Consider the following 25,562-nt stretch of genomic DNA (forward strand, 5'->3'; position numbering starts at 1 on the left):
TTGAAGAGTATGTTAGATGGTGATAAGAAATTTTAGAGAAAAACAAAGCAGGGCAGGGCGACAGAGGGTTTTAAATGAGGTGGCCAGGCAGGGCTTCCTCAATTAGGTGACTGAGGAGACTTGGGCGGGTGAGGGGAAAAGCCACACACATCCAGGGGTGACTGGGCAGAGCTGTGTCTGTACGATAGCACAAAACGTTCTCATACACCCTAGCAGTACCTTCAGTAAATACTTGAGCAAAATGGAACAGAGGCCCTGCTTTTACGGAGGTTACCTTTTATAGGAAGAAATGTGTTTATCATCGAATTAATGGTGAACTTTGGGCCCCTCATCCAAGGCACCTTCTTTCCTCATTCTACATAAATGCCCTCCTGTTGACTTACAAGTTCATCCTGTGTGTTCCTTTTCTAAAACAGGGCCTTCAGGGAATTCCCTGGCAGTCCAATTGTTAGGACTCCCAGTTTTCACTGCCGAGGGCCCGGGTTTGATCCCCGGTTCCCCACAAGCTGCAGGGCATGGCCAAAAAAATACTAATAAAACAGGGCCTCCAAACAGTAAAGATTCAGGCCCCTACTGACTGCAAAAAGAAGCACAACCTAAAAGTTTCAAGTCATGTTTTATTCGGGGACCTTACTGAGGACTCTGGCCTGGGAAGGCAGCCTCTCAGATAGCTCTGGGGGACTGTTCCAAAGTGGAAAGGGAGGAACCAGGATATACAGCAGTTTTTGCTAAAAAAACCCAAAAACAAAACATGTAGTCAAACATCAAAAGATTACTGCTAATCACAAAAAAACAGACAAGTTAATGATTTTAGTGCTTTTCTATGTATGAAAATATGCAAGAGTCTGGACTTATTAAAATCATTCCTTTGATAGGCGTCTTAACTATGTAGGGCCAGTACCCTGTTTTTCTCCATCCTGAATTCCCCTCAGGGGGCACCATGGGGGGCAGCTGATGGCTTGATGGCTGCAGCATTCTTTGTTTACTGAAATGGGAGGCAACATTCTTTGTCCACACCCCGCAAAGCCTGAATCGGCCTGTGCTCGTGGGTGAATCTGATAATCACACCAAGGTGTGTATTATGACAGTTTGGGAGTGTGTACTGAATGAATAAAAGGGGCTCTGCAAGGGCAGAGACAGAAGCAGACTTAGCCTGTGGTCAGCAGACGTGTTGCAGGCAAGAGCTTGAGCTAGACCTAAAGGATGCGTAGGAGCTGCAGACACTCCAGGAAAGTGGCCCTGGATTAGCAGGTGGGAGGGAGAGTCTAGGGACTGTATCAGCAGAGAAAGGATGTGTTTGTTTATTTCGAGAACAAGGAAAGCCATAGAAGATGTTGAGGGGGATTGAAATGCTCTCTCTAGCTGGACTGTGGCAATCTCATGGGAGAGGAACATCGAAGTCCTCCAGCCAAAGATAACCAGAAATACACCGATGGTCCACAAAGATAGAGTTATTCTTTTGCTACAGCAGGGAGAGGGCACCCAGGAGGAACTCTGGGGAGTCAAGCATTTGGGCTTTTGCTAGGGGATTTTAAACAGGAGCTCAGGTAGTGGGGACCAGCTCTGGGTTAAATACAGTCAGCAGTTCAGCGAAAGGGTACGTTAAAAACTTAGAATTTTCCCTGTTGCCAAAATGGAAAGAGACACATTCCCTCCTTCCTTTCTTAGAGTATTTCCTTGACAAAGTCTGTATGTGTAAATATTTCCTCTGTCTCTTTGATACGGATGTAAATCTTTTCTGTGGGTGCTATTTTTATTTTTTTACTATGGTAAACTATACATAACATGGAATTTACGATTTAAATATTTTTAAGTATACAATTCAGTGGCATTAAGGGCATTCATCTTGTGTAACTGTCACCACTATCTCTTTCCAGAACTTTTTCATCATCCTAAACAGAAACTCTGTACCCATTCAGCAATAACCCCCCATTCCCTCCTCCCTCCCAGCCCCTGGTAAACCTCTAATCTATATTCTGTCTCTATGAATTTGCCTATTCTAGATGTTTCATAGAAGTGGGATCATACAATATTTGTCCTTTTGTGTGAGGCTTCTTGTACTTAGCATCATGTTCTCAAGGTTCATCCATGTTGTAGCACGTGTCAGTGCTTCACTCCTTTTTATGGCTGAATACTACTCCACTGTATGTCTACCGTACATTTTGCAAATCTTTTCAAAGGCTAAATAAGCCTCTTGCCAATGTCACAGCCCAGAAATGTTTCTCTTAAGGGCCTGGGAACCATCTCTTTGAAATGTAAATATCAAGGAAGGTAGTGTCCTTTTCTCCCTGCGATATGGGAATCTGAGCACTCCATTTCAGGCTGTAACCACCAGCTTATCACAAAGATGAGCGATTTTATTATTCCTTTGAGACAAAGTCAGGTAGTACAATGTGTACCCCATTTGCCAGGTGACCTTAGGATGAACTTGGAAAGAATAAACTAGGGAAAGTGTGGTCAGGTCCTCCTACTTTTTAAGTGAATGGTAATTTACAAGCCACCATTAATCTCAGAAGCATGTACACGATGAAATGTTTGGCTGTATATAAAAAGGATAGGATTTCTGTCTGTAATCTCATTAGCAGGTTACCTGCGATGTGGATCACATCTAGTTTAATGCTTGTTCAACAACAAAACTGTCCTCCTTCTTTCCTAGGGTTTGGGGAGGATTTTCTGGATTGGCAGGAGAGTTTAATTTTAATTTGTCGTTGAAAAGAAATCCATAGTCGTTCATAAGAACCACCTGTGCAGCTGTGGGGGTCTGCCTTCCACTTAACAGGCTGCAAACCTTACAGAGGTCTGCGTGTCACCAAGGCTGATATTCACATTCTCAGGGCCAGGCCTGAACTGTTAAGAGCCACCCTGGAGACATGGACTGGGACAGTGGCTGAGGAGACAGAGAAAGAGACAGATTTGAGAAATGTTAGGAGTGATCTTTTAGAGAAGGGAATTGCTTTCCTGTTCCCACAAAAAAGTTTCTCTGAAGAAACTGAGGCGCAGAGAACTTAACGTCTGTTGGGCATTTGAATACAGATAGTGTTTCCTAGCACACTTTAAGATCTCAACACTTTTTCCAGGCCCCGTGGGATCTTGAAAGCATGCAGTGCTTGAAAGCAGAGAATCTGGAGCTACCACCTGATTCCAATTCAGAGTTGCCCGGCTGAGCCCTTCCCCATTTCCCGAGCTACAAAATCAAGAGCACAAAAACAAGGTTGTTTTCAGCTCCTAGGCTTTGGGTTTATTTCTAATGCAGCAACAGGAACTGATGTATATGTATTGTTTCATTTAATAGGAAGATCTATTGTTATCCCCATTTTATAGACGTGGAAATGGAGGCTTGGGTATGTTATCCTCTATGGGGCATTTGGATACAGAGGGTGAGGGAAAGAGAGTTTCCTGCAAGGATGGCAGAGGTTCCAGTTTTGCAGGAACAGAGGGATGGTTGGCCCTTTCCAAGGAGGGATGGTTGGCCCTTTCCAAGGCAGGAAACTTTGGGAGGGGACAAGGTAAATTACAGGCGGTGGGGATGGGGGAGGGGGGGGAGGACTTTGAGCTCCTGGGAGGCAAGGACACTGTCATATTCACCTCTGTATCCCCAAGGCACACAGCCCAGGGCCTGTCACGAAACTAAACTGAGTTGGAAAAATAAATAAATAGGTGCAGGCACGGAAGTAAGAGAGTGCCCACCTACAGGTGAATGGGGACTCCTGTTTGGAGGATTCAAATCCAAGTTCGACCACTTTTTGTCTCTGTGACTTTCAACTAGTGACTCCCACCTTTATGAGCCAGGTTTTCCTTATCTGTAGAACGTATATAAAATATGGTACCTATGGCAGAGGGCTCAAATGAGGTGTCCCTGAAGAACGGATTTAGAGTGCTTGGCAGGGCACCCGCTCATGAATATTAAGTTTGTTATTATTAGGGCATACTGTTTAGCATACAGTCAAGCAGAGTCAAGCGGATCTGGATTAGAATCTAGGGCAAGGGACTCCCAACAAGTCCATCTATCTCCCTGAACCTCAGTTTCCCCATCTGTAACTTGGGGAGAAGAACAGTTCATAGGGTTATTGGGAAGGGCCGGTGAGCTCATTGACAGGAAACGCTCCGCACACATAATAAACATGGATGCCACTATTATTGTCCATTCACAGCTTCCGGGCCCCACCGCGCTGTTATTTTCCAAAAGGCATTTCCTTCCCTTGGCCACAGCTCAGCCCTCCGAGAGCAGCTGGGGCCGAGGGGGTGTGGCCACGGGCGTGGGTGGGGCGACCCTGGTGCCCACCCCTCAAGGCGGGTGGGCGGGGCGAAGCGGGGCGCCCTGGCGCGCGCGCGCGCGCGCGCGCGCGGCGGCCCCAGGTACGCGGACAAAATGGCGGCGGCAGCGGTCGACAGCGCGATGGAAGTGGTGCCGGCGCTGACGGAGGAGGCCGCGCCTGAGGCAGCGGGCCTCAGCTGCCTCGTCAACCTGCCCGGCGAGGTGCTGGAGTACATCCTGTGCAGCGGCTCGCTGACGGCCGCCGACATCGGCCGCGTCTCCAGCACCTGCCGGCGGCTGCGCGAGCTGTGCCAGAGTAGCGGGAAGGTGTGGAAGGAGCAGTTCCGGGTGAGGTGAGCCCGCCGCCCATGCCGCCCGCGCCCCCGCTCTGCGCCCCCCGGGGCCCGGGCCTGGCCGCCCGGAGCCGCCACCTCCCTGCCCGCGCGCGGACCCCACCCCCGCATCCCACCCTCGGACCCCTTCCCGCGGACAGACAGACAAAGGCCTCCAGGCCGCCGGCCCCTCGGTCCACGCCAGGCGGACCCGCCGGTGTCCAGATTGCGCATTGGGAAGCGCCCAGCAGCCGGGCCCTCCATAAAGGATGACGAGCGTGGTATCACGGCTAATCCATCATGCGCGCTTCTTTTGTGCCCGACTCTGTGCTAAAATGTTTACACGGACCGGGTGATGCAGTGCTGCTTACAGCCCTTTGAGGAAGCGGGCGCATCATCCCCTGGCTGTTGGCTGAGAGCACAGATTTCGGTGTGGGACCCGGGATAAAATCTGGCCCTGGCGTACTCGCCGTGCGACCTTGGGGGTAGCGACTTGCCTTTTTTGAGCCTCATTCATCGACTTTAAACAGTGTTGATTAGACCTACCTTTTACTGTGGTGATTAGATGAGCTGATGTATAGGGGGCACTTACACAGGGCCCGGCTCTTAGGAGGCGCACAATTAATGTTAACTGTGATTGTCATCACTATGATTGTTGTTTGCCCCACTGTCCGCATTGTATAAATGGGGAGTGGAAACACGATATTCATACTGCTACGCCAAGGTCACGCCGTGAGCGAGTCCGTGCGTGCCGGGTGGAGATTTGAACTAGGTCCACCGCCAGGGCCCCTCTGACCCCTAAACCCAACCGCTTTCCCTGTTTTCCAAGGCTGCCTTTGATTCGTGTTTGTCTGCCTTTGAGGCTCTGTGAAGCTGAGGGGGTGTTTCTCTCCTTGTAGGTGGCCTTCCCTTATGAAACACTACAGCCCCACCGACTACGTCAATTGGTTGGAGGAGTATAAAGTTCGGCAAAAAGCTGGGTTAGAGGCCCGGAAGATTGTAGCCTCCTTCTCAAAGAGGTTCTTTTCAGAGCACGTAAGGATCTGTTGATGGAGCTCTAAGCATTTGCATGGTGGTGGTGTCTGCGTCTGGGTCTGTAGGCATTAGCTCATCCAGCTCTTTTTGCTATCTCCCTTTTCAGTGCTCTCACAATCCCTTCCTCACTTAGATGGCTGCAAGAGTCATTGTGTCCTTTTCCTCCTATCCAGCAACGTGAAGCCATTTGTCCCTGCCAGCTTTACTTTTCTAAAGCCAGAGAGAATGGGGGGAGAGGGGGAGGGAGAGGGAAGGAGGGACCCGCATTGCAATGTGGAGGGAATCCAGATCAGCATTGTTTTTCTTTAAGTGGGTTAAACATATATTTTGCAACCTCCACATGATTGGGGGTATTATCCATGATTAAACACTACAGATTTCACCCAGTTATTTTCCAGAAGCGTTGCCAAAATTAATAGGGTTCTTCTCTCTGGCTTCGCAGGTTCTAACCAGTAGTGAACTGCATTATTTGTTAAGGTAACAGAGGATTAAGACATGTCTAAAATCAAGACATACCTGTAAATCAAGAATTATTACTCCCTCAATTAAATCCTCGTGTGTTCATTATCCCTGGAAAGTTATTTTGTTTGTTTGTTCGTCTTGTAATATTGCTGAAGTGCATGGGTTGGTTGGTTGATTTCCCTTCCACAAAATATCTCACAGAAGTTTCTGTATCGGGTCCTGATTCTTAACTTTTTATAAATTCTGGAAAATAGTCCACGCTAATATTTTAAGTTTATTTCTGATTGGAGGTCTAGAAATGGAGCCAGTCTGCTTTATTTTACTATCCTGGTTTACTGAAGATTAATTCCTATTTCTAATTTTAATTACTGTTGCTTAATGGAGTTCCTACGTTTTGAAATGTTTTCAAGGCTTTTCAAGTTTTGAAAGGGAAAATTTGAACTTTGGACAAATTTGAACTTATTCCCCTATAGAGAATAAAACTAGCTATTTCCTAGTGTAATTCATTTCTATAAATGTTTGTTCATGTTAGAATGGTCAGAATTTATGTCCTACTTTGGATAAGCCATACGCTGGCTAAGAGCCTTCATAATCACAGGTATTCCATTCTGGTTTAAATGTGTTTGCACATACATATATGTGGGTGCTGGATGTGTTTGATGCACTTGGACATGGGCTGCTAGTTTGCTACCTCTGCTTAGAGTCCATCTGGTTTTGTATGCATACTTAACAGCCTGTGCCTTAGTCTAATAATAATGCATTGTTGTATTTTTTCCCCAGCTCCCTCTTTCCCTGTACCTCTGCTTGATTAGAAGCGTGTCAAGGACTTTGAACATAACAGGAGTATACTTAGGATTGATCTGTGGGTGGATGATTACTTTGGCTCAAGACCCTTGTATTGCTGTGTTCTCAGCATGCACACAGGTTGACAAGAAATTTCCTGGCTACTTTCAAAAAGAAAAGTGGGAGAAGTAATAGAATTTTAAACCAAGGGGATCTTAAAGCTTATTGGTACCACCACCTCAATTTACAGAGGAGAAGCATGCCCAGTCGGTTAAGAGTTGCCCAAAGCACTGGACTTTCTCTCTCTGGCCCTACACTCCTAGTTGAATACAACGTAGACTGCACAGAATAGTTATTGTGAATTAGGAGATTTTTGTATTTCTAGTCCTCATTTCAGAGCTATTTTTCTTCACATTTCCGATGTGAGTTATCACTTTCGGAAATTCCAGTCTTTGAAAATATAATTCATTTACAACTAACAATTATGATCTGAACAAATTATTGTTACTCCACATGTTCCTTTCCACCTCTAGTGGGTGGGTGGTGCAAGATAGTGTGGGAGAGGTGTTACCACTTCCATAGAAATGAGCAGCTTCGTTTGCAACTCAGATTTGTGTGTGAGCGACAACAACGTTATTACTCGTTACTGAGGCCGCTTTGTGTGTCTTCTTCATAGGTCCCTTGTAACGGTTTTAGTGACATTGAGAATCTTGAGGGACCAGAGATATTTTTTGAGGATGAACTGGTGTGTATCCTAAATATGGAAGGAAGGTAAGCTGTAGATTTATCAGGGATTTTGTTAGTTTGTGTGTTTTAATAATAACCCCAGAAATAATTGCTGTAATTTGTATGTGACTGAGCTGTGGTACATGTATTTCCAAATATTTCATGTTACATTCATGTTACCATAGTTACATTTTTGAAAAATTCCGTGTATATAAGGTAAATACACCAAGACAATTGATATTTAAAGAAATGGTGCAAAAATCCTTTTGGGAGAATTAATATTTAGTCTTCCTATGGCTCAAATACTGTGCTCTGGGCACTTGTATCTGTATATCATTTGGGTAATACAGATTATCTTTTCTTTGTTGTCATCTCTTCATCTACTACCGCCAAATTTGCCTGTCATGAGTTGAATTAAAAAAATTAAAAAAATTTCTTACGCATGTCTTAATGTAATGGATAATTTTTTTTTTTTTACAATTTCTGTATTCTGGTAAGCAGTAATCTTACTTTGGTGATGAACATTACAGATATTTGGTTGAGCCTTTTTTCTCTCCCGATTAAGAAGAATCCATTATCTCTTGGTTGTTGCTTAAATTTTTTTATGCCTTATATTTTCTGCTGTGAAGGTTAATTTCCAGTTTACCTGAAAGATGACTTGGCTTCCAGCTTAACTGGAAAAAGTTAAGATTAACCTACGAAAAAGATTTTCTGCTCTAAAAGTTCTAGAAACTTTACTAGTGATGGAAGATAAGAGTGCTAGTTTAACATCTTCCTTAAGAGAGATTATTGTGAAATGTCTCACAAACAGGGAGCAAGACATTTTTCTTGTTGTTTTCAAGGGGGTTTAGGAGAGAGAAATATCTATCAGTGGAACAGCTGTGGGGAGAGGTAAGATGTGTCACTATTCTAGGCCTTGGATGAGTTCTGATGCAGAGGTCATTTTTCTGTTTCTATTTTGGTTTATCTATAAATGAATTGAAGTGCGATCTAATAGTCAGTATTGTGCAGCCTTAAAAATAAAAGTCGACCTGGCTTTTTTACATACATACACGTAAACTTTTAAATACATAAATGTTATACATACTCAGTTTATCGGTTGTTTTGGGTTTGGTTTGATGTTTAGTGCAGGCTTTTATTTTTTTTCTTATTTATGTTGTTTCTTTCTTTCCTTCTCCCTCCGTTTGCACTGCCCTTCCCAGCCCCAATCCTGTAATTTATGATGACAACCTAGGTTGTATGCTTCCATGCTAATATGATATACATGCGGATGGAGGGGGATCATCACTTTACAAAACTGAGATCAAATCATAGGTACTTTTCAATATCTTTTTTTCCTCATTCAACATTGCCCCGTGGAAATCTATCCTAATCAACTGGTAAAAATCAAATTCACTCTTGTTAATGGCTGCATACTGTTTTGTAGTATATACCATAACTTATTTAATCATCCCCCATTAATGGGTGACCACTTTCTTCTCCATTTTGTTACTATGGAGGGTGGTGTTTCTAGTGCTTTCATTTCTGAGTATTAGATTCCTGGGGATGGGTTTCCTAGGTCAGACTATAGAATGTTGTTTGAAAAACATAAGAGATAACATGTCCTTGAATAAGACTTACCATCATGAAAATGTTGATTCTTCCAAAATTAATACATAAACTTAGTGCTGTTCCAGTTAGGATCCAACAAGAGTTTTGGGAGGGGAGAGAGTTCCGTGTGTTTTAAATGGATAGTATTGTCATAAAATATATACAGAATAGTAAATTCACAGGAGCCAGAAAAAACAATTTTTAAATAATCACAATGGGAAACTTGCATCACTAGATATTAGAACATATTATGACACTACCTGTTATGAAACAATACAATATTTGAATAAAAATAGATAGCTACATCAGTGGCAAAGGATAATTCAAATTCATGTCCCAGCATAACAGATAATTTAATATATTTAAACTCAGAGGGGAAAAGATGGGTTAGTTAATGAACGGTATTGGATATAACTGAATATCTATCTGGAAGAAAGTAAAACTTGTATCATATACAAAAATTAAATTCCAAGAGATTAAACAACCTAAAATTTAAAACTATCACAATGAAAATCCTTCAAGAAAATAGGAGACTTCATGTACAATCTGGGGATACCTCCTTAACCAAGACTGGTAATGCAAAAGCAATAAAAAAAAGAAAGACAAATGATTTTGCAATTAAAAAAATAGACTTGTATGACCAAAGAAACCATAAACAAAGTCAACAGAATCCTTAAAATTTCTAAAAAGAAATTGAAAAATGTACAAAGGATAAGAGGACGACATTCTCAGAAGAGCAAGTCCAAGTGGCTGGCATTCAAGTAAAAAGACCTTTAAGTTCACTCTTCGAAGAAATGTTAAATAACAATGAAATATTGCATTTTTCCTTATCAGATTGGTAAAATAAAAAAATAGACTAAATATGCACAGCCAGTAAAAGTGTATATCATTATAGTCTTTTTAGAAATTATCATAAGTATGTTACCCTTTGGCCTGACAAGTATTTTGAACCTAAAACGGGGTTGTTTTTTAATAATAAGGAATACTCTCATGTTTGTAAATATTTGGGGATGACGGTTTTCATGAAGGACCCTCTTTGTATTCATTCCTGGCAAATGCTTGTTGTTTGGATATGGAAAGCATAGGAAGGAAGAAGGGTAGTTGGTGCTAAGGCACCAGTCCCTGGGTATTTGAAAACAGTTTACATTGATGGTGTTCTGTGTGGTCTTAAAAGAAGAGTACATCCTACAAATAAAGATTTGAAGCAACATATTAAAAGGGCATACACTATATCTGGGAATATTGACCCAGAATGACCAGCACTGAGACATATTTCAGTAAAACTACTAGATTTTAAAGACAGAAAAGTCCTTTGGGAATCCAAGCAAAAAAGACAAAGCCACTTATAAGGGAGAACAAATCAGAATATCATTAAACTTTTCAACAGCAGTACTCTCTGCCAGAGAAAAAAAAGAGTAACACATTTAAGATACCCAAGGATGGAAAATGTCAGCCAAGTATTTTTATATCCAGCCAAACTGACTTCCAAGTGTAAGGGTTGTGGAAAAACTCATCCACTTGAAAGAACTCGGGGACTTCTTAGCCTTACCTGAAAAATACGCTAGAAAATGAGCTTCAGACAACCAAAGTAACCAAAGAGACCCTGATAAAAGAACTAGTGGTGAACACTAAATACATATTTACTTGTAGAATTAAATCCAAGTGACAGGGGAGAAAGTATTGTATGTGATGGCTGTAAGCCCTGACAGTGTAGCTACAACACAGCTGTCCAGAAGAAATGAGCAGAGGATGGAGGAGATCGTGAACAAAATATATAGGTGTTTTCAGGAATCATCAAGGTGATAAGAATATTGGCCTTGTTATTCTGAGGCTGCTGTGTGTGTGTGTATAAAAGAGAGCGAGATGTAGAATAAAGCAAATGAGTGATTATGTGGTATTCTAATTCATCACTGGTATCTGAAGAAGCAGGATTCTCCTGGAGGAAAAAAGATACAGATATAAAATAGAAGAAGGTAAAAACTGTATAGTTCTGAATTTGAATTAGATGTGTCAGTATGAATTCATGAGATATTTTATGTTTAAATACGTGTAGGTATATGTGTATGTGTGTGTGTGTGTACACACACTTATACACTAGACTTCGTATCTGCCCACTGAAAAGTTCTAGAAACAATAACCAACCTAGTAGAAATGATCATCCCTAGCACTCAGATTGTGGTCTTCATACTACTTCCCATCAAAAGCAGCCAGGGTTTTTGGAGAAATGCCTGATTCTAGAATGTCCAGAGCAGGAAATGTAAAAGATGACCCTGGAAGCATCTTGGAAGCCTAGAACCAGGTAGCGAGAAAAGTAACAATATTTCATGTCAGAAGTATTCAGGGGCCAACGTGAAGAGGCTTCCTTTGGCCAAAGATGTAGTGATTTGAGCATCAGTGTGGACAGTAACTAGAATGGGTGGAAATACAGCAAATATGTTTAGCTCCATGAGTTCATAATAATACTTAACAACAACTAATTGGTCACCTTTGGAGGATAATAACAACCCAAATTATTATTTTGGAAAATGATAAAAGGAAAGAAGTGAACATTTATCCTGCCTTTTCCTACATACTGTGCCACTGGGGGACCAAATAGTAGCTGAGGGGAAATTATTCTTCATAGAAGTATTCCAGCTAATAATTAAAAGGGATGGCTGCATTAGAACATCACCACTTTATGGCCGCTAATGAATTAACAGACCTGGGCCTTTGAGTAGCAATGGCTGCTGACATCACAGAAAGAGACACCCAAGGCATGATTGATTGCCTCCTTATGGAACTCCCTGCCGCCTATGAAGTCATCTTGCCAAGTAAATGGAATCTGAATCTGATCAAGCCTCTACGTCCAATTTACAGGAATTTAGAAGACAGAAGAACATGTTATGCTACACCATGTGGATGCAGTCAACACATTCCAGACTATGGGAAAGTACAGGTCAAACAACCAGGTTTCTTCAACAAATAAAATACAAGGGGAAAAAAGATGAAGGGGGATCCTGGGAATTAAGAGACTTAAAAGCATGTAAACAGACTAGTCTGGAGTGTTTAGGGATACACATTTGCAAAAACTCTAGAGAAAAGCAAGGTAGTGATGACCGTTGAGGTATGGATTGTGATCATTGTCATGGGGGGGAGGAGAGGGCCCATGGAGAGTCTCTGGGGTTTCTGCAAAGTTCTGTTTCTTGGCCTAAGTGGTGGATACAAGGGTGTTTCCCTTATAATAATTCATTAGGCTATTCATTTGTTTCATGTGATTTTCTAGATTGGTATACTTTACAACTCAAAGGTTAAAAAGCTAGTAAAACCTAGCTCTGCTCATTTTCACTTACTCCCTGAAGATTGGAGAGTCCTTTATTTATGAAGCCAGGCCAATAAGTTAATCATTGATTGTCTCCCTCCTACTTCCCATAATCCCTGTGCATATTTGGGAGATCTGATGAAGAGTTTCAATCATTCAGCAAGTATTTATTGAGCATCTGCTGTGTGTCAGACACCATTCTAGGAGCTGAGGATACAGCAGTGAGCAACACTTTAAAAAAAAAAACAAAGGGCCTCCCTGGTGGCGCAGTGGTTGAGAGTCCGCCTGCCGATGCAGGGGATACGGGTTCGCGCCCCGGTCTGGGAGGATCCCATATGCCGCGGAGCGGCTGGGCCCGTGAGCCATGGCCGCTGAGCCTGCGCGTCCGGAGCCTGCGCGTCCGGAGCCTGTGCTCCGCAACGGGGGAGGCCACAACAGTGAGAGGCCCGCATACCGAAAAAAAAAAAAAAAAACAAAACCTTGCCTTCATGGAGCTCACACTCTAGTGGAGAAGAGAGATGCTTAACAAAGTTAAGATATTATATTAGAAAATGAGAAGTGCTATAGAGAAATATTAACCAGGGGAGAGGGTGAGGGAACGATGCGGGGGGAGGGTACAGTTTTAAATAGAATGGTGGGAGAAAGCCTTACTCAAAGCGACATTTCAGTCAAAACCTGCAAGGAGATGAGGGCACAGATTGCAGATCCTCAGGGAAGGAATGTTCTAGTCAGGAGGAATTGAGTGCTAAGGCCTAAGGTGAACTCCAGCCAGGTGTGAGGAAGGAATGGCCAGGAAACCAGCATTGCTGGCAGCTGGACTGGGTGGGGAGGGTGATACAGGAACTGAGGGCAGACAGGTAACGGGGCGAGAGTTTAAAGGACCTTTTAGGTTTAGGTCATCATTAGGACTTGGGCTTTTATATACTTTGATCGAGGTGGAAAACCATTGGAGAATTTGGGGCAGAGGGTTTTCGTGCTATGACTTAACACAAGCGCCCTCTGGCTGCCATGTCGAATGTAGACTGTGAGGGGCAAGGATCAAAGCAGGAAGCTGCTGTGATACAGACAAAAGAGGACGGTGGTTTAGATGAGTTGGACGTGCTCACATTTCTGATATATTTTGACGATAGGACTAAGAGCATAGGTGGGTGGATTGAATACGGCTGTGAGAGAAAGCAAGGAGTCAAGGATGGCTTCTGAGGGTGTCCTAACTGGATGGTGGAGTTGCCTTTATCTGAGATGGGCATGACTCTAGGAGGGGAAGAAAGTTAAGGTCTCATCAGATACTGAAGTGGGATGTGGTTGTAGCAGTTGGATATACAGGTGTGGAGTTTAGGGGAAAAACCTGTTCTGGAGAATAAATTGGGGGGTGTCAGTATGGATGATGTCTGAAACCTTGAGACTGGAGGAGATGGCAGTGAGTGTAGAAGGAGAAAGGCAGCAGCCCAAGGCCTGAGTTACCCCTGTCAGGGGCTGAGCGGCCAGCAGAGCTTCCAAATGCCTTTCTCCTGTCTCCTGAGACTCACCCAGCTCCCCTGACTTTTCAGGTTTCTCTTTCATTTCCTGTTAGTAAATCTGAAGCCAAATGGATAACTGTTTCTTGAATTTCAGCACAGCTAATTTAGTGTTAAATTACAAATGCCAAACCCTAAATTGTGCTGTCTGCTTCCATGATAATAAGTACTATATGCTTGTGAGCCAATTATACTTTTCTTGTTAAGTAGACTCTTAACGTGGTATGATTAGTGTGAAGTAAAAAAGTGGATAATTGAGAATTTTAATATCTTAATTCTTATTGACTCATTGCTTGTTTGTTTATTTGTTTTTTCCAGAAAAGCTTTGACCTGGAAATACTATGCCAAAAAAATTCTTTATTACCTACGACAACAGAAAATTTTAAATAATCTTAAGGCTTTTCTTCAGCAGCCTGATGACTATGAATCATATCTTGAAGGTGAGACTTCAACATTGATATTTTGATAGGCAGCTGAGTTGTCCTTAAGAGCAGCAGTGAAAGTGGCCGTGATGGAAAAGCAGTGGAAAAGTAAACTGTGCTACATGGGCTTCTGGAGGTTGGGTTGTATGGTCTGATCAATTAGGTAGGCAGAATTCAGAGCTAAGATCTGGTCAAAATCCTTAGCTGTCAGCTAAAGAGACAGTGTTTATAAAGATGCACCATCGGGCTTCCCTGGTGGCGCAGTGGTTAAGAATCCGCCTACCAGTGCAGGAGACACGGGTTCGAGCCCTGGTCCGGGAAGATCCCACATGCTGCGGAGCAACTAAGCCTGTGCAGCACACCTGCTGAGCCTGCGCTCTAGAGCCCATGAGTCACAACTACTGAAGCCGCGTGCCTAGAGCCCGTGCTCCGCAACAAGAGAAACCACCACAGTGAGAAGCCCGCGCACCACAACGGAAGAGTAGTCCCCACTTGCCACAACTAGAGAAAGCCCGTGCGCAGCAACAAAGACCCAATGCAGCCAAAAATAAATAAATAAATAAATGAATAAATTTAAAGATGCATCATCGGTTCAAAGCATGAGGCTGACATTTTAGCTAATGAGGTTAATTCCCTGTCTCTCTGAGCTTTGAAGCCTCATTTCAAATCAGAAATAAATGTGTCCAGGTTTGTCTCCATGTGACCTTGAGCAAACCCCTTAACCTCTCTGGTTGGAGTTTAATGAGGACAAAATGTTCTCGCATGTCAGTGCATCTCATTGTCCATAATGAGAGGTGAGTGGAAGGAAGTCCAGTGGACACAGGCAAGAGGAGGGGAAGAACTTTCTGCTCCTCCTGAGCTGAACGAGAACAAGATGTGACTTCATTGTTTAAAAACTATTTTAAATTCCTAGCATATTCCACAAACACTCCCACAAATTATGGTTATGAAATACAGATATGACTCTTCCTTCACTTTCATTCCCTACTCCCAGCGACTTACCCAATTCATTGATTCTTTTTCCTTTCCAGCGTTTCTCATAGTCGTGTCTCTGTTCTGTTCTTGGTCTCACGCAGGCCGTTGCCACCTCTCCCAGCAGCAGCTTTCTAAGTAATACTTGCTTTCATGGGCATCACCCCCTCCTGCTCTCAAGTCAGCCAGCATACAGTGCTGGCCTAGTCTGAAACCCAGCCTTTTCAGCACTCCATGTGAGCCTGCGACGTGGCCAGCTGATTTCCTTTTTTTAAATTGAATCTCTGCCTGCTTTCAGTGCCCTCCATAATTCAGTCAGGCCTTTCCCTGTCACTCTCTAACATGTCCCATTTGCTCCAGCCAGGCCACTATCCTCACTGGCACCATACACATACACCTGGCTTCACTTCCTCATTCGTGGTATCCCTTTTCCTTAGGATTCACTCCTAAATCCTGCTCACCCTCCAAGTTCATTTCAGGCTTCACTTGCATTAAGTTTCCCTGATAACTGCAACACTTGCAGATTTTACTGCCTCAGACCTCTAGTAACCGTGGCTAGTAAACCCTATCCATCCTTTCTGTTTCCTGTGTGTACAGGTTGTTTCTTTAATAGTCACTGTGTTTCTTGTGTTCCTTGTCCTTAGGTTATGATCAGGATGTACTCCACAGTGCGTAGTGCAGATTCTTATTGTTTGATCTTGTTGATTATAGCATCCAGAAGGACATGAAGTATCTGCTTCAGTTCATTAAAATAAAATATCCTCACCACCCTGGAATCTTCATATATGCATCCCAGATTTAAGAGGCATCTTCTGTTTATTCCACAGTCAAGAATAACTTGACAAGCTTTATTTATGAGAACAATTACTTCTCTTTCATCTTTCAAATATTAAGTAATATTATAATTTTCAGCAGCTCATTCACATCAGTGCTGTGGACATTGGGTAGCTGTTGAAGGTTTTTAACTAGTTGAGTGAATAGAAATTGGCTCCAAGGTTTTGATCCTTGGTGACCAACTAGAATCATCTGATGCCATTGACAAAGTCTAAGAAGCAGCAGTCGGATAGAACAGGCTGCGGAGCTGTGCGGCCTAAATCCCTTCAGCCGACAGGTGGGGGAGCTGAGTCGCGAGGAGGCCCAGGAGCCATTCCCTGGCTGGTGGCAGAACTGGGGCTGGTGTCCAGGTCTCTTGATACCCACTGGGGTGTAAGTAGGGGATCCAGGTCCTGAGCTGGTTTGAGACCTCCTGAATTTAAAGTGACTCTGCAGCTTCCCGAGTGAAAACGTCCTATAGCAGATGAGCAGGTTAGCCCACTGGGTCTCGGGTTAAAGAGTAACCTAAGCGGGCCTCCCTGGTGGCGCAAGTGGTTAAAGAGTCCGCCTGCCGATGCAGGGGATACGGGTTCGTGCCCCGATCTGGGAGGATCCCATATGCCGCGGAGCGGCTGGGCCCGTGAGCCATGGCCGCTGGGCCTGTGCGTCCGGAGCCTGTGCTCCGCAACGGGAGAGGCCACAACAGTGAGAGGCCCACATACCGCAAAAAGAAAAAACAAAAAACAAAAAAAAAAAAAAAAAAAAAAAAAAAAGAGTAACCTAAGCTGGTGAAGAGTAGTGATTTTCGAGAGACAGTGTCTCTGGTGTGCTCCGTACAACTTATTAGCTGTGGGTTTCCTGAGTGTAACTATTTAATTTCAAAGTCCAGTTCTCTCCAAAGTCCATTTACTGGCTCACCTTTCGGAGGAATAATTTGTTGAAATGGTATATCTGACATTGAGGGCTTTCAGCTATTTTTTTTTAAGTCTCAATGAACTGTCTTATAAGTTTTCAGAGTTGTTGGATTTTGAACTATAAGAAAATTAGGGAGAGAGAAGTAGCTTGAAAAGATCTCCTTTATGGTATTTATTTCTCTTCCTAGTAGACTGTGGAGATATGGCATGTATCACACAGTTCTTTTGAGTCCATGATCTCTGAGAGAGTTTTGGTGTATTAAAAAAATAATAATAATAATAATGAAATCATCTTTGTTGTAAGAATGTTGCTCCTTCTCAGTGTATTAGCAGCCAGACCTGACATCCAAGATGGGAACCACATCTGGAGGGGTGGTGTAAAGAGCTGTGGCCCCAGGAGTCTGGGGTGAATGACCACTAATAAGAAAAGGTAGAAGCAGGAATTTATTCAGTAATTCTTGTTCATTTCAGGCGCCGTGTATATTGACCAGTACTGCAATCCTCTCTCCGACATCAGCCTCAGAGACATTCAGGCCCAGATTGACAGCATCGTGGAGCTTGTTTGCAAAACCCTCCGGGGCATAAATAGTCGCCACCCCAGCTTGGCCTTCAAGGCAGGTGTGGAATTGCTTTGGATCCAGCTGTATTTGCAAAAGAAAACATAGAGTAATTGATTAATTTGGGGAATTCTGCAGTGCATTCCCATTGTGTCCCAAAAAATCGACTGATGATACAACCACATGTTCACCTGGATGATGTAAAAGACCTCAAATACGTATTCTCTTTTCCACCCTGGGTTGGTAACACCTGATGTATACTTAGGACATTGCCAGTGTCTGCATGTTAAAGGTTGTTTGGGACACTGGTCACAACGTTATTTGTGCTTGTGTCCTCAGAGTAGGTCTCTGTATTTCAGGTGAATCCTCCATGATAATGGAAATAGAACTCCAGAGCCAGGTGCTGGATGCCATGAACTACGTCCTTTATGACCAACTGAAGTTCAAGGGGAACCGAATGGATTACTATAATGCCCTAAACTTATATATGCACCAGGTAAGTGTGTGTATAATAGAAAATATATAATAATTATATATATATATATATATATAAAGCTTATCTCTGATAAACTGTACAGTTATTGAGAGCAAGTAATAGATTTTGTTCATCTCTCAAAGCCCAGTGAAACTCATTTTTGCCTCTACTGTGAGGATATTGCTGTGGCTTTTACCTGCTTCATCACAGAGCATCCTCTGAAAACCCTTGAGGTAAATTCCTGACTAGAAATAGGACTTCTCTGACTCAGTGTGGTCAGTTTGCATCTTGTGCACACTAAACTATGAAACAAACTAGGTCTTCCTTTTTGCACTGGCTTCCAGGAAGGCTGGAGGAAATACATGACAGCTACATCATTGAGGCTTGTTTTTTTATTTGCTTCCTACTTGTCTCCGTTTTCGTATCTGTTCTGTTGCTCTCTATGAGACTTGTATTTTCTTTTGTCATATCTTACACATGTTATCTGAAATGGCTTTCTTCCTAGAAGAAGGAGGGCCTAAATCACAGGTCTGCACACTTTTTCTGTGAAGGGCCAGACAGTGATTCTCCTTCGCCCTGCAGGCCACGTGCCCTGTGTCCTAACCACTCGGTTCTGCCGTGGTCGAGCGAAAGAAGGCACAAACCATACAGAAACAAAGGCGTGTGGCTGTGTTCCAGTAAAACGATGTATGTGGACATGGACATGTGAATTTCATATAGTTTTCATGTTTCATGAAATAGTATTCTTTTGACTTTTTTAAACATTAAGAAATATTAAAACTCTTCTTATGCAAGCCATCCAAAAACAGTTGGTGGGTCCGATTTGGCCCATGGACTGTAGTCCGAGAACCCTGATCTAAGTAAATGAAGTATTCATCCACTTAAGCCTGAAAATCTGTCCTCTCACCTGATGCACAGTAGGTGCCCACTGAGGTGTGGGGAAGGGTTGAGAAGGTGTGGTTCATATCTGTGAAGCTAAAGCCTTCTTTTCTCTGCTAGGTTTTAATCCGCAGAACTGGAATCCCAATCAGCATGTCTCTGCTCTACCTGACGATTGCCCGGCAGTTGGGGGTCCCACTGGAGCCTGTCAACTTCCCCAGTCACTTCTTATTACGGTGGTGCCAAGGTGCAGAAGGGTGAGCCATCAGTGACACATCGTGATTGCCCTGAGGATTCATTTCCACTGTGCTGAGAGGAGATGTAACAGCAGAGGTTAAAAGGGGGCCTAGGGTGGTGATGGAACTGGTTTGCTCTTGACTGTATCCACGTCCGTAATCTGCTCGTGGGAGAAGTGCACTCTGGATCTTTGTCTTATTTCTCAGAACTGCATGTGAATCTCCAATTATCTCAGAGAAAACATTTAATTTTAAAGAACAGGACTAAGAGTTCAGGATCTTATGTGAATCTCAGAGTCCCTTTGCTCCGAAGCAAATCAGTACAAAGAGTTCTTAAAGAAACTGTTACTTCCCAGTCTTCCATAAAATCTCCCCCCAGAAGAGAGGGAAGGAGGGAGGGAGAAGCAGGGGAGAGGGAACTGGGCCCAAGTGCTTCACCCATGTGCAAAAGCAAATATTCAAGTTCTCAGCAGCGGCACTCCTTCTAGGCAAGGTTGGTGACCTGATGTGCATTTTGAACACCAGGTTAATGAGTTCTGTTTTGTTCTCTTGTTTTAGACTTGGTGTCCTATTGGACATAAAGCTCCTTTTCAGCTATAGTCTAGAGAGCCGGTCTCTTTAATAAAAGTGCCATCTAGAGGGGAAAGAAACATAGTTATTTAATTCCATCCTGTTATTTCAAACTACTTCTTAATGACTGGCTGTGGTACTGTTTGGTGAAGTGATGAGTGGAATGATAGAAAGTAGCTGAGCTTTGAAGTTTGAATTTAGACCTCGGTTTCCTCCGAGCCTCAGTTTCTTCCTGTGTAAAATGGGGCTAATGTTTTTCATAAAGTGGTTTGGGGGGTTAAATGAGAGAAGCCAGTGCTTTACACGCCTGGTGGAATTTCTCTATATTTCCACCTCCGGGTTTAGGAAATAAAACTTGTCTGTAAGTTGGCGCCTCCTCGGTATTCTTCCTTATCCCTTTCCCTCCTCTTCTCTCTAGAGGTAACCGCCAGTTAGTTTGAAAGTATTTGTTATTTCCATGCAAATTTTAATATTTCATTACATGTGTATGTTTCCTTGAATAGCGAGTACAGGCTCTCCTTGTTTCCCAGATATAGTCTGTTCCTTAAAATGTATTGAATGGTTTCTCTTTTGGATAGCAGGCACCCATTTTCCATTATTTTAAATGAGAAAAGTGCTTTTTCAGCTCATTCCCTCTCCCTGAATAACCCAACCAATTTCCCCAAATATCTCTAAAATATTCTTAAATGCTTATATAGTGGTCCACCAAGGATTTCTGCATGATATAAAGCATTTAAAACACCAATTACCATGTTACTTACCACAGTGACCTATTGCTGGGCACATTTGTGTGTGGTAACAGGATTGTTTTTCCTTCTTTAGGCTACAGTGAGCATACACCACAATGCAGATGAACAGTGAAGTGGTTTGTTAGCACCCCAAGCACCTGGCAGACACAAACACTGATGAGACCCATAAAGGCTGGCCCGCTGGGGAGAGGCCGGGAGGGTGGCGGGAGAGCGCACAGCTGCTGGGCTGCAGGCCCTCTGCGTCCTGACTGGGCTGCTCCTCGGGCCCGTGGTCTCTGTGTCGGCACCAAGACCATAGTGTCGCGTTGACTGTGGCTTTATCGTTAGTCCTAATGACTGGTAGGGCGAGGCCCCCACGGAGTCCTTTAGAATTGCCCTGGCTCCTCTTAGCCTGATGTCCATGTGCAGCTTTAGAATCCGTTTGTCAGGCACCTCGAAGCTCTGGTATGGTAGCTGGGCCCGGAGCTCCTCTGGGTTCGTGGATTCTTGTGAGGAGTATGGCCTGCTTGCGTTTCCCTGCTCAGTCTGCCTGTCTGTAAACACATCTCCTTCCATGTTTAAGTCATCTTTAATGTCCTTAAAAAGATTTTATTGTTTTCTACATCCAGCTCTTCGATATCTTGCTAGATTTGTTCCTGGGTCCCTTAACTTTTTGTTGCTATTGTAAATGGTAATTGTTTAAATTACGCTGTCTGTGTATTGGTGGTGTACAGGGGCATGGTTGATGACTTAGATCTGGGTCTGATTATCTGCACCTCTGCTGGATCAATTATTAGTGCTAATAATTTGCTAGGTCTTTCAAATTTTCTATGTAGACAGTCATATTGTCTGAATTGTGACAGTTTTCTTCTATTTTTTCCAGCTGTTGTATGTTTGTGTCTCTTTTACTTACTCTGCTGGCTAGGTCCTCTTGTACACAGTGAATAGAAACAGTGATAGCAGGCACTCCGCCTTGGGTATGACTTTAAAATTTCCTCTCAAGCATGATGTTTGGGAGCAGCACCTTTCATTGAGATGATCATAGCTGCCTTCTAAAGTTGTAATTTGGGACTTGCCTGGCGGTCCACTCCACGCTTCCACTGCAGGGGGCACAGGTTCCATCCCTGGTCGGGGAACTAAGAGCCTGCATGCCGTGTGGTGCGGTTAAAAAAAAAGGAAAAAAATAATAATAAAGTCGTAATTTGCTAAGAGTTTTATTAATAACTAGGATTTTTTTCCCCAAAAATTTATTTTCTGTGTCTACAGAGAGGATGTGGTTTTTCTCTTTTAGTCTGCATATGGTGAAGTTTTTTAGCGTTCAATCCTCCTTTCATTCTTAAGGAACATCTAACTTACTCATATGGATTTTTATAATACATTGCTGTGTTTGATTTGCTCATATTTTATTTCAAATTTTTGCCTATAAACTTGTGTGCATTTGTGTGGTTCTCCTAGACCCAAAAAAAGGGTTGAAGAGCATTCCTTATTTCTGGAACAATTATGTATGTCTTGCTAAAGGCAGGCTATTAATACGACTCAAAGAAGAAATCTGACTGGGCTTTTTAGCTGCCGAAGAGAAAGTCTCTATCAAAGTGAAACAGTTGCTCAAAGAAAAAAAAACACAGCTATCCCTGAAACAAAGTCCCACCTCAATCCCTCAGGAGTCCTCGTAGGGTGAATGCAGTATCTTTAGAGGTCCTGCAGTGAGAACCTGCTTATGTGACCGCCTACCGGCCCGGCTCGGCGTGGGCCACCCCGACGTGCGAGAGCTCGGGTCGTGGAGGGCGGTTCCATGGGAGGAGCAGGAGGTGGAGGCCAGGGACACAGCTCTCTGGGGTCTGGAGCAGGGTCCCAGCCTGAGCCTCCCGAGCGCATCTGCAGACCTGAGGCCAGAATCCTTGTGGCCCCAGGCCCCATAACTATCATCACAGCCTCAAGGGGCCCGGGATCCACAGACGTTAACTGTTGCTACTCTGTGAAATTAGTAGACTGGCTCAGGCATTCCAGAAATATTTCTGTCAACCAGACTTCTGATAGATAGGCCTGGCAGTGAGTTTTAGAGTTAATCTCTCTAAACAACTATATTAAATGGCGTAAACCAGTGCTATTTCTCAAGTATCAGTGTACTGCGATCTTAATACAGCAGAGTGTGTATAGAGGTCAGATTTCAGACTTTGGGCAAGGCCTTGATATTTTCAGTAGAAGTGCCACTGTGTTAACATTCAGCCTCTGATTGGAGCTACTTATTACGGGGTTTTAAATATTGACTTGTTCAGCTCTAATCTGAGATACGACTCACTACGTGTGCTCTTTGGATAGGGCAACCCTGGACATCTTTGACTACATCTACATAGATGCTTTTGGGAAAGGCAAGCAGCTGACAGTGAAAGAATGTGAATACCTGATCGGCCAGCATGTGACTGCAGCGCTGTATGGGGTGGTGAATGTAAAGAAGGTGTTACAGCGAATGGTGGGAAACCTTTTAAGCCTGGGAAAGCGGTAAGGTTTTCTTGGTTTTCCAGTACTTCCGCGGTGTGTGCGTCTTTGGAGGTGCAAATTACCTTACAGAGAATTTTATTTAATGAGCCTACCTGTGATACAGAGAAGCAGCGGATGCTTTGTGGCACAGTTGGGACAGCTGCAGCTATCTACCCACCATGGGGAAAAACTGGTTCCCATGATGTAATGCTATCCAGACTTAGGATGTGCTAAGTGACTTTTCTTTGAGATCTTTGCAGTGGACTTGGGCGAGTTCTCTTTTATAAATGCCGAAAGCATTCTCCAGTAACAAGAATATTTTAGACTGGCAACAATTATTTTTCACCTCCTAGTGCTTTGCTGTCTTTTAATTTATACCTTTCTATCACTTAGGTAAGAAAACAAACAAAAGTATGAAACAATCTTGCTTCTGAGTCCAAGGAAAATTGTCTTACAGGGAAAATAGAAATTTGTAGATTGGAGTATTTTCTGCCTAATGGCAGAATTTTTTAAAAAATAAACTTTATCTTTTTAAGAACAGTTTTAGGTACACAGCAAAACTGAGCAGAAAGTACAGAGAGTTCCCGTTTACCCGCTGCCTCTGGACACACACAGCCTCCCTCATTTCAACACCCCCCCCCCCCCGGGAGCAGGGTGTTTGTCACAGTTGATGAACCTACCCTGGCATGTCATTATCACTGCAAGTCCATAGTTTACATTGGGTTTGCTGTGGATGGTGTACATTCTGTGGATTTTGACAAGTATGTAATGACGTGTACCCACCACTGTAGTGTCATCCAGAAGAGTTTCACTGACCTAATAGTCCTCCACCTGTTCAGAGTCCATTTTTAATTTATGTACAGTGTTATTGAGGTGACTCCATAAGGAAAACGGTTACGATTTTAACTTAGTGGAGTACGAAATTTCTATTTCTTGTGTATCTTTTTTTTATTAAGAGTGTTGTAACTTTGCTGAAGAGAGGAAGTATCAGAATCAGAGAACGTGTGGGATTTGCGTCCATTACTTTTAAAATCTGGGCCTTGAAAAAGAGGGTCTTAGCTCGGAAGCAAACAGGATAAAACAGATTTCTTTCCCCACAGGGAAGGCATCGACCAGTCGTACCAGCTCCTGAGGGACTCCCTGGATCTTTACCTGGCGATGTACCCGGACCAGGTGCAGCTCCTCCTCCTCCAAGCCAGGCTCTACTTCCACCTGGGCATCTGGCCAGAGAAGGTAATTATTTTACTTTGATGCTTTGCACCTGCCTTAGAGAGGGAAATCCTAGCTGAAAGGCAGCGCTTAGGAGTTTATCCTTGTATTAACTTGGAGGATAAACACAGATTTATTCACAGTCTCCTGGTTTTGACCCATCGATTTAACTTTTTGTCTCCTTTTATTCTACTAAAAATTAGTTATCCTGCTAGGAATTGCCCATTCTCTCTGTGGTCAGTGCCTTAAACTCCCAGAACCACAAGGCCTCGGCCCTACCTCTCACCCACTGTTGTCCCAAAGATGTATTTTCCCCAGGTCACCCTTCTCAAGAGGAAGCAGAAGTTTCCATATTCATCCTCCAGCTGTGCTGTTAGCAACTAAATTGACCACATGTCAATAGCCCTGCATGGCGTAGGAAAGTGAGATCTTAGATGTGTTCAGGTCCAGCTGCTGGATGCTTTTAGGACTGCTTATGCCTTTGGAAACTGTTGGGTTTTACTGTTCCACTTGGCTCTCTCAGGTTTGTGACACCCCCTTTGGCCAGCAGGAAGCCCTGTCAGAGGCCACCGTGTTTGGGGTCAGCACCACTCCTCAGGAGCTGTGGGTGCAGCACATGTATGCTTCCAGCCATGCAACACAGTGCAGGAGCAGCTGCTTGCCCCCATCATGCCCTTGCTTGTCCATGGGAATATGTTAATAGTCCACTTTGTTTAGACGGCCGGGTGAGAGACTTGAATTCTAAGCTCTCACAGGAACGTCACCGTAAAATCATCAGCCCTGTCACTAGAGAGTGGTAAAATCTTCCTTGAGAAAGTAAATAATCTCAATGACTCACCGTTGCTTAGATGTACATTGCCTCATTTATTCACAGTGTCAAAGATCTACCGTAGTTCTAGGAAAGGATGCGTCAGTAGGAAAATCCCTGAGCCCCAGTCTTCAGATGTCATCTACAGCCCAGGCAGCGGCTGTCCTCCCAGGACACCCATGTGATCTGATAGAAGAGTTACTGGAATACTAGGCTCTCTACCAAGGTCACCACCTGCTTCCCACGACCTTGTCCAGAATTGAATAGTTTACTTCTATTTTTTACTTGATTTATTTTTGATACCGGGATATACATAACTAATTCCTTTCACTTTTTACTGCATATTAGTTCAGGAATTTCATGATAATTTGTAAAATGCAGAGATCTTTTCAAAGCATGGTTCCTCATAAGTAGATTCTGTACTTAACTTACACATCAGCCTTAGAAGGAGTAGGATTGACATGGCCTTTGGGAGGAACGTCTGTAGAAGCCCTGGCATCCTTCCC

At 43.4% G+C, this 25,562-nt stretch overlaps 1 protein-coding gene across 4 annotated transcripts in view; it reads left to right on the top strand.

Moving 5' to 3' along the window:
* The first annotated feature begins 4,356 nt into the window (after nucleotides 1-4,356).
* The window catches only part of FBXO21 (F-box protein 21), a 43,337-nt gene continuing 22,131 nt past the window's right edge, over nucleotides 4,357-25,562 (top strand). For all 4 annotated transcript variants that reach the window (XM_060118748.1, XM_060118746.1, XM_060118747.1 and 1 more), the window contains exons 1-9: nucleotides 4,357-4,608; nucleotides 5,487-5,622; nucleotides 7,544-7,638; nucleotides 14,314-14,435; nucleotides 17,588-17,734; nucleotides 18,033-18,169; nucleotides 19,148-19,284; nucleotides 22,881-23,060; nucleotides 24,140-24,272. In XM_060118748.1, coding sequence (XP_059974731.1) covers nucleotides 4,370-4,608; nucleotides 5,487-5,622; nucleotides 7,544-7,638; nucleotides 14,314-14,435; nucleotides 17,588-17,734; nucleotides 18,033-18,169; nucleotides 19,148-19,284; nucleotides 22,881-23,060; nucleotides 24,140-24,272 — 1,326 coding nt within the window. In that variant the 5' untranslated portion in view covers nucleotides 4,357-4,369. The remainder of the gene's footprint in view (nucleotides 4,609-5,486; nucleotides 5,623-7,543; nucleotides 7,639-14,313; nucleotides 14,436-17,587; nucleotides 17,735-18,032; nucleotides 18,170-19,147; nucleotides 19,285-22,880; nucleotides 23,061-24,139; nucleotides 24,273-25,562) is intronic.

Source organism: Mesoplodon densirostris, chromosome 15 (genome assembly GCF_025265405.1).
Source record: "Mesoplodon densirostris isolate mMesDen1 chromosome 15, mMesDen1 primary haplotype, whole genome shotgun sequence".
NCBI classification, from domain to species: Eukaryota; Metazoa; Chordata; class Mammalia; order Artiodactyla; family Ziphiidae; genus Mesoplodon; species Mesoplodon densirostris.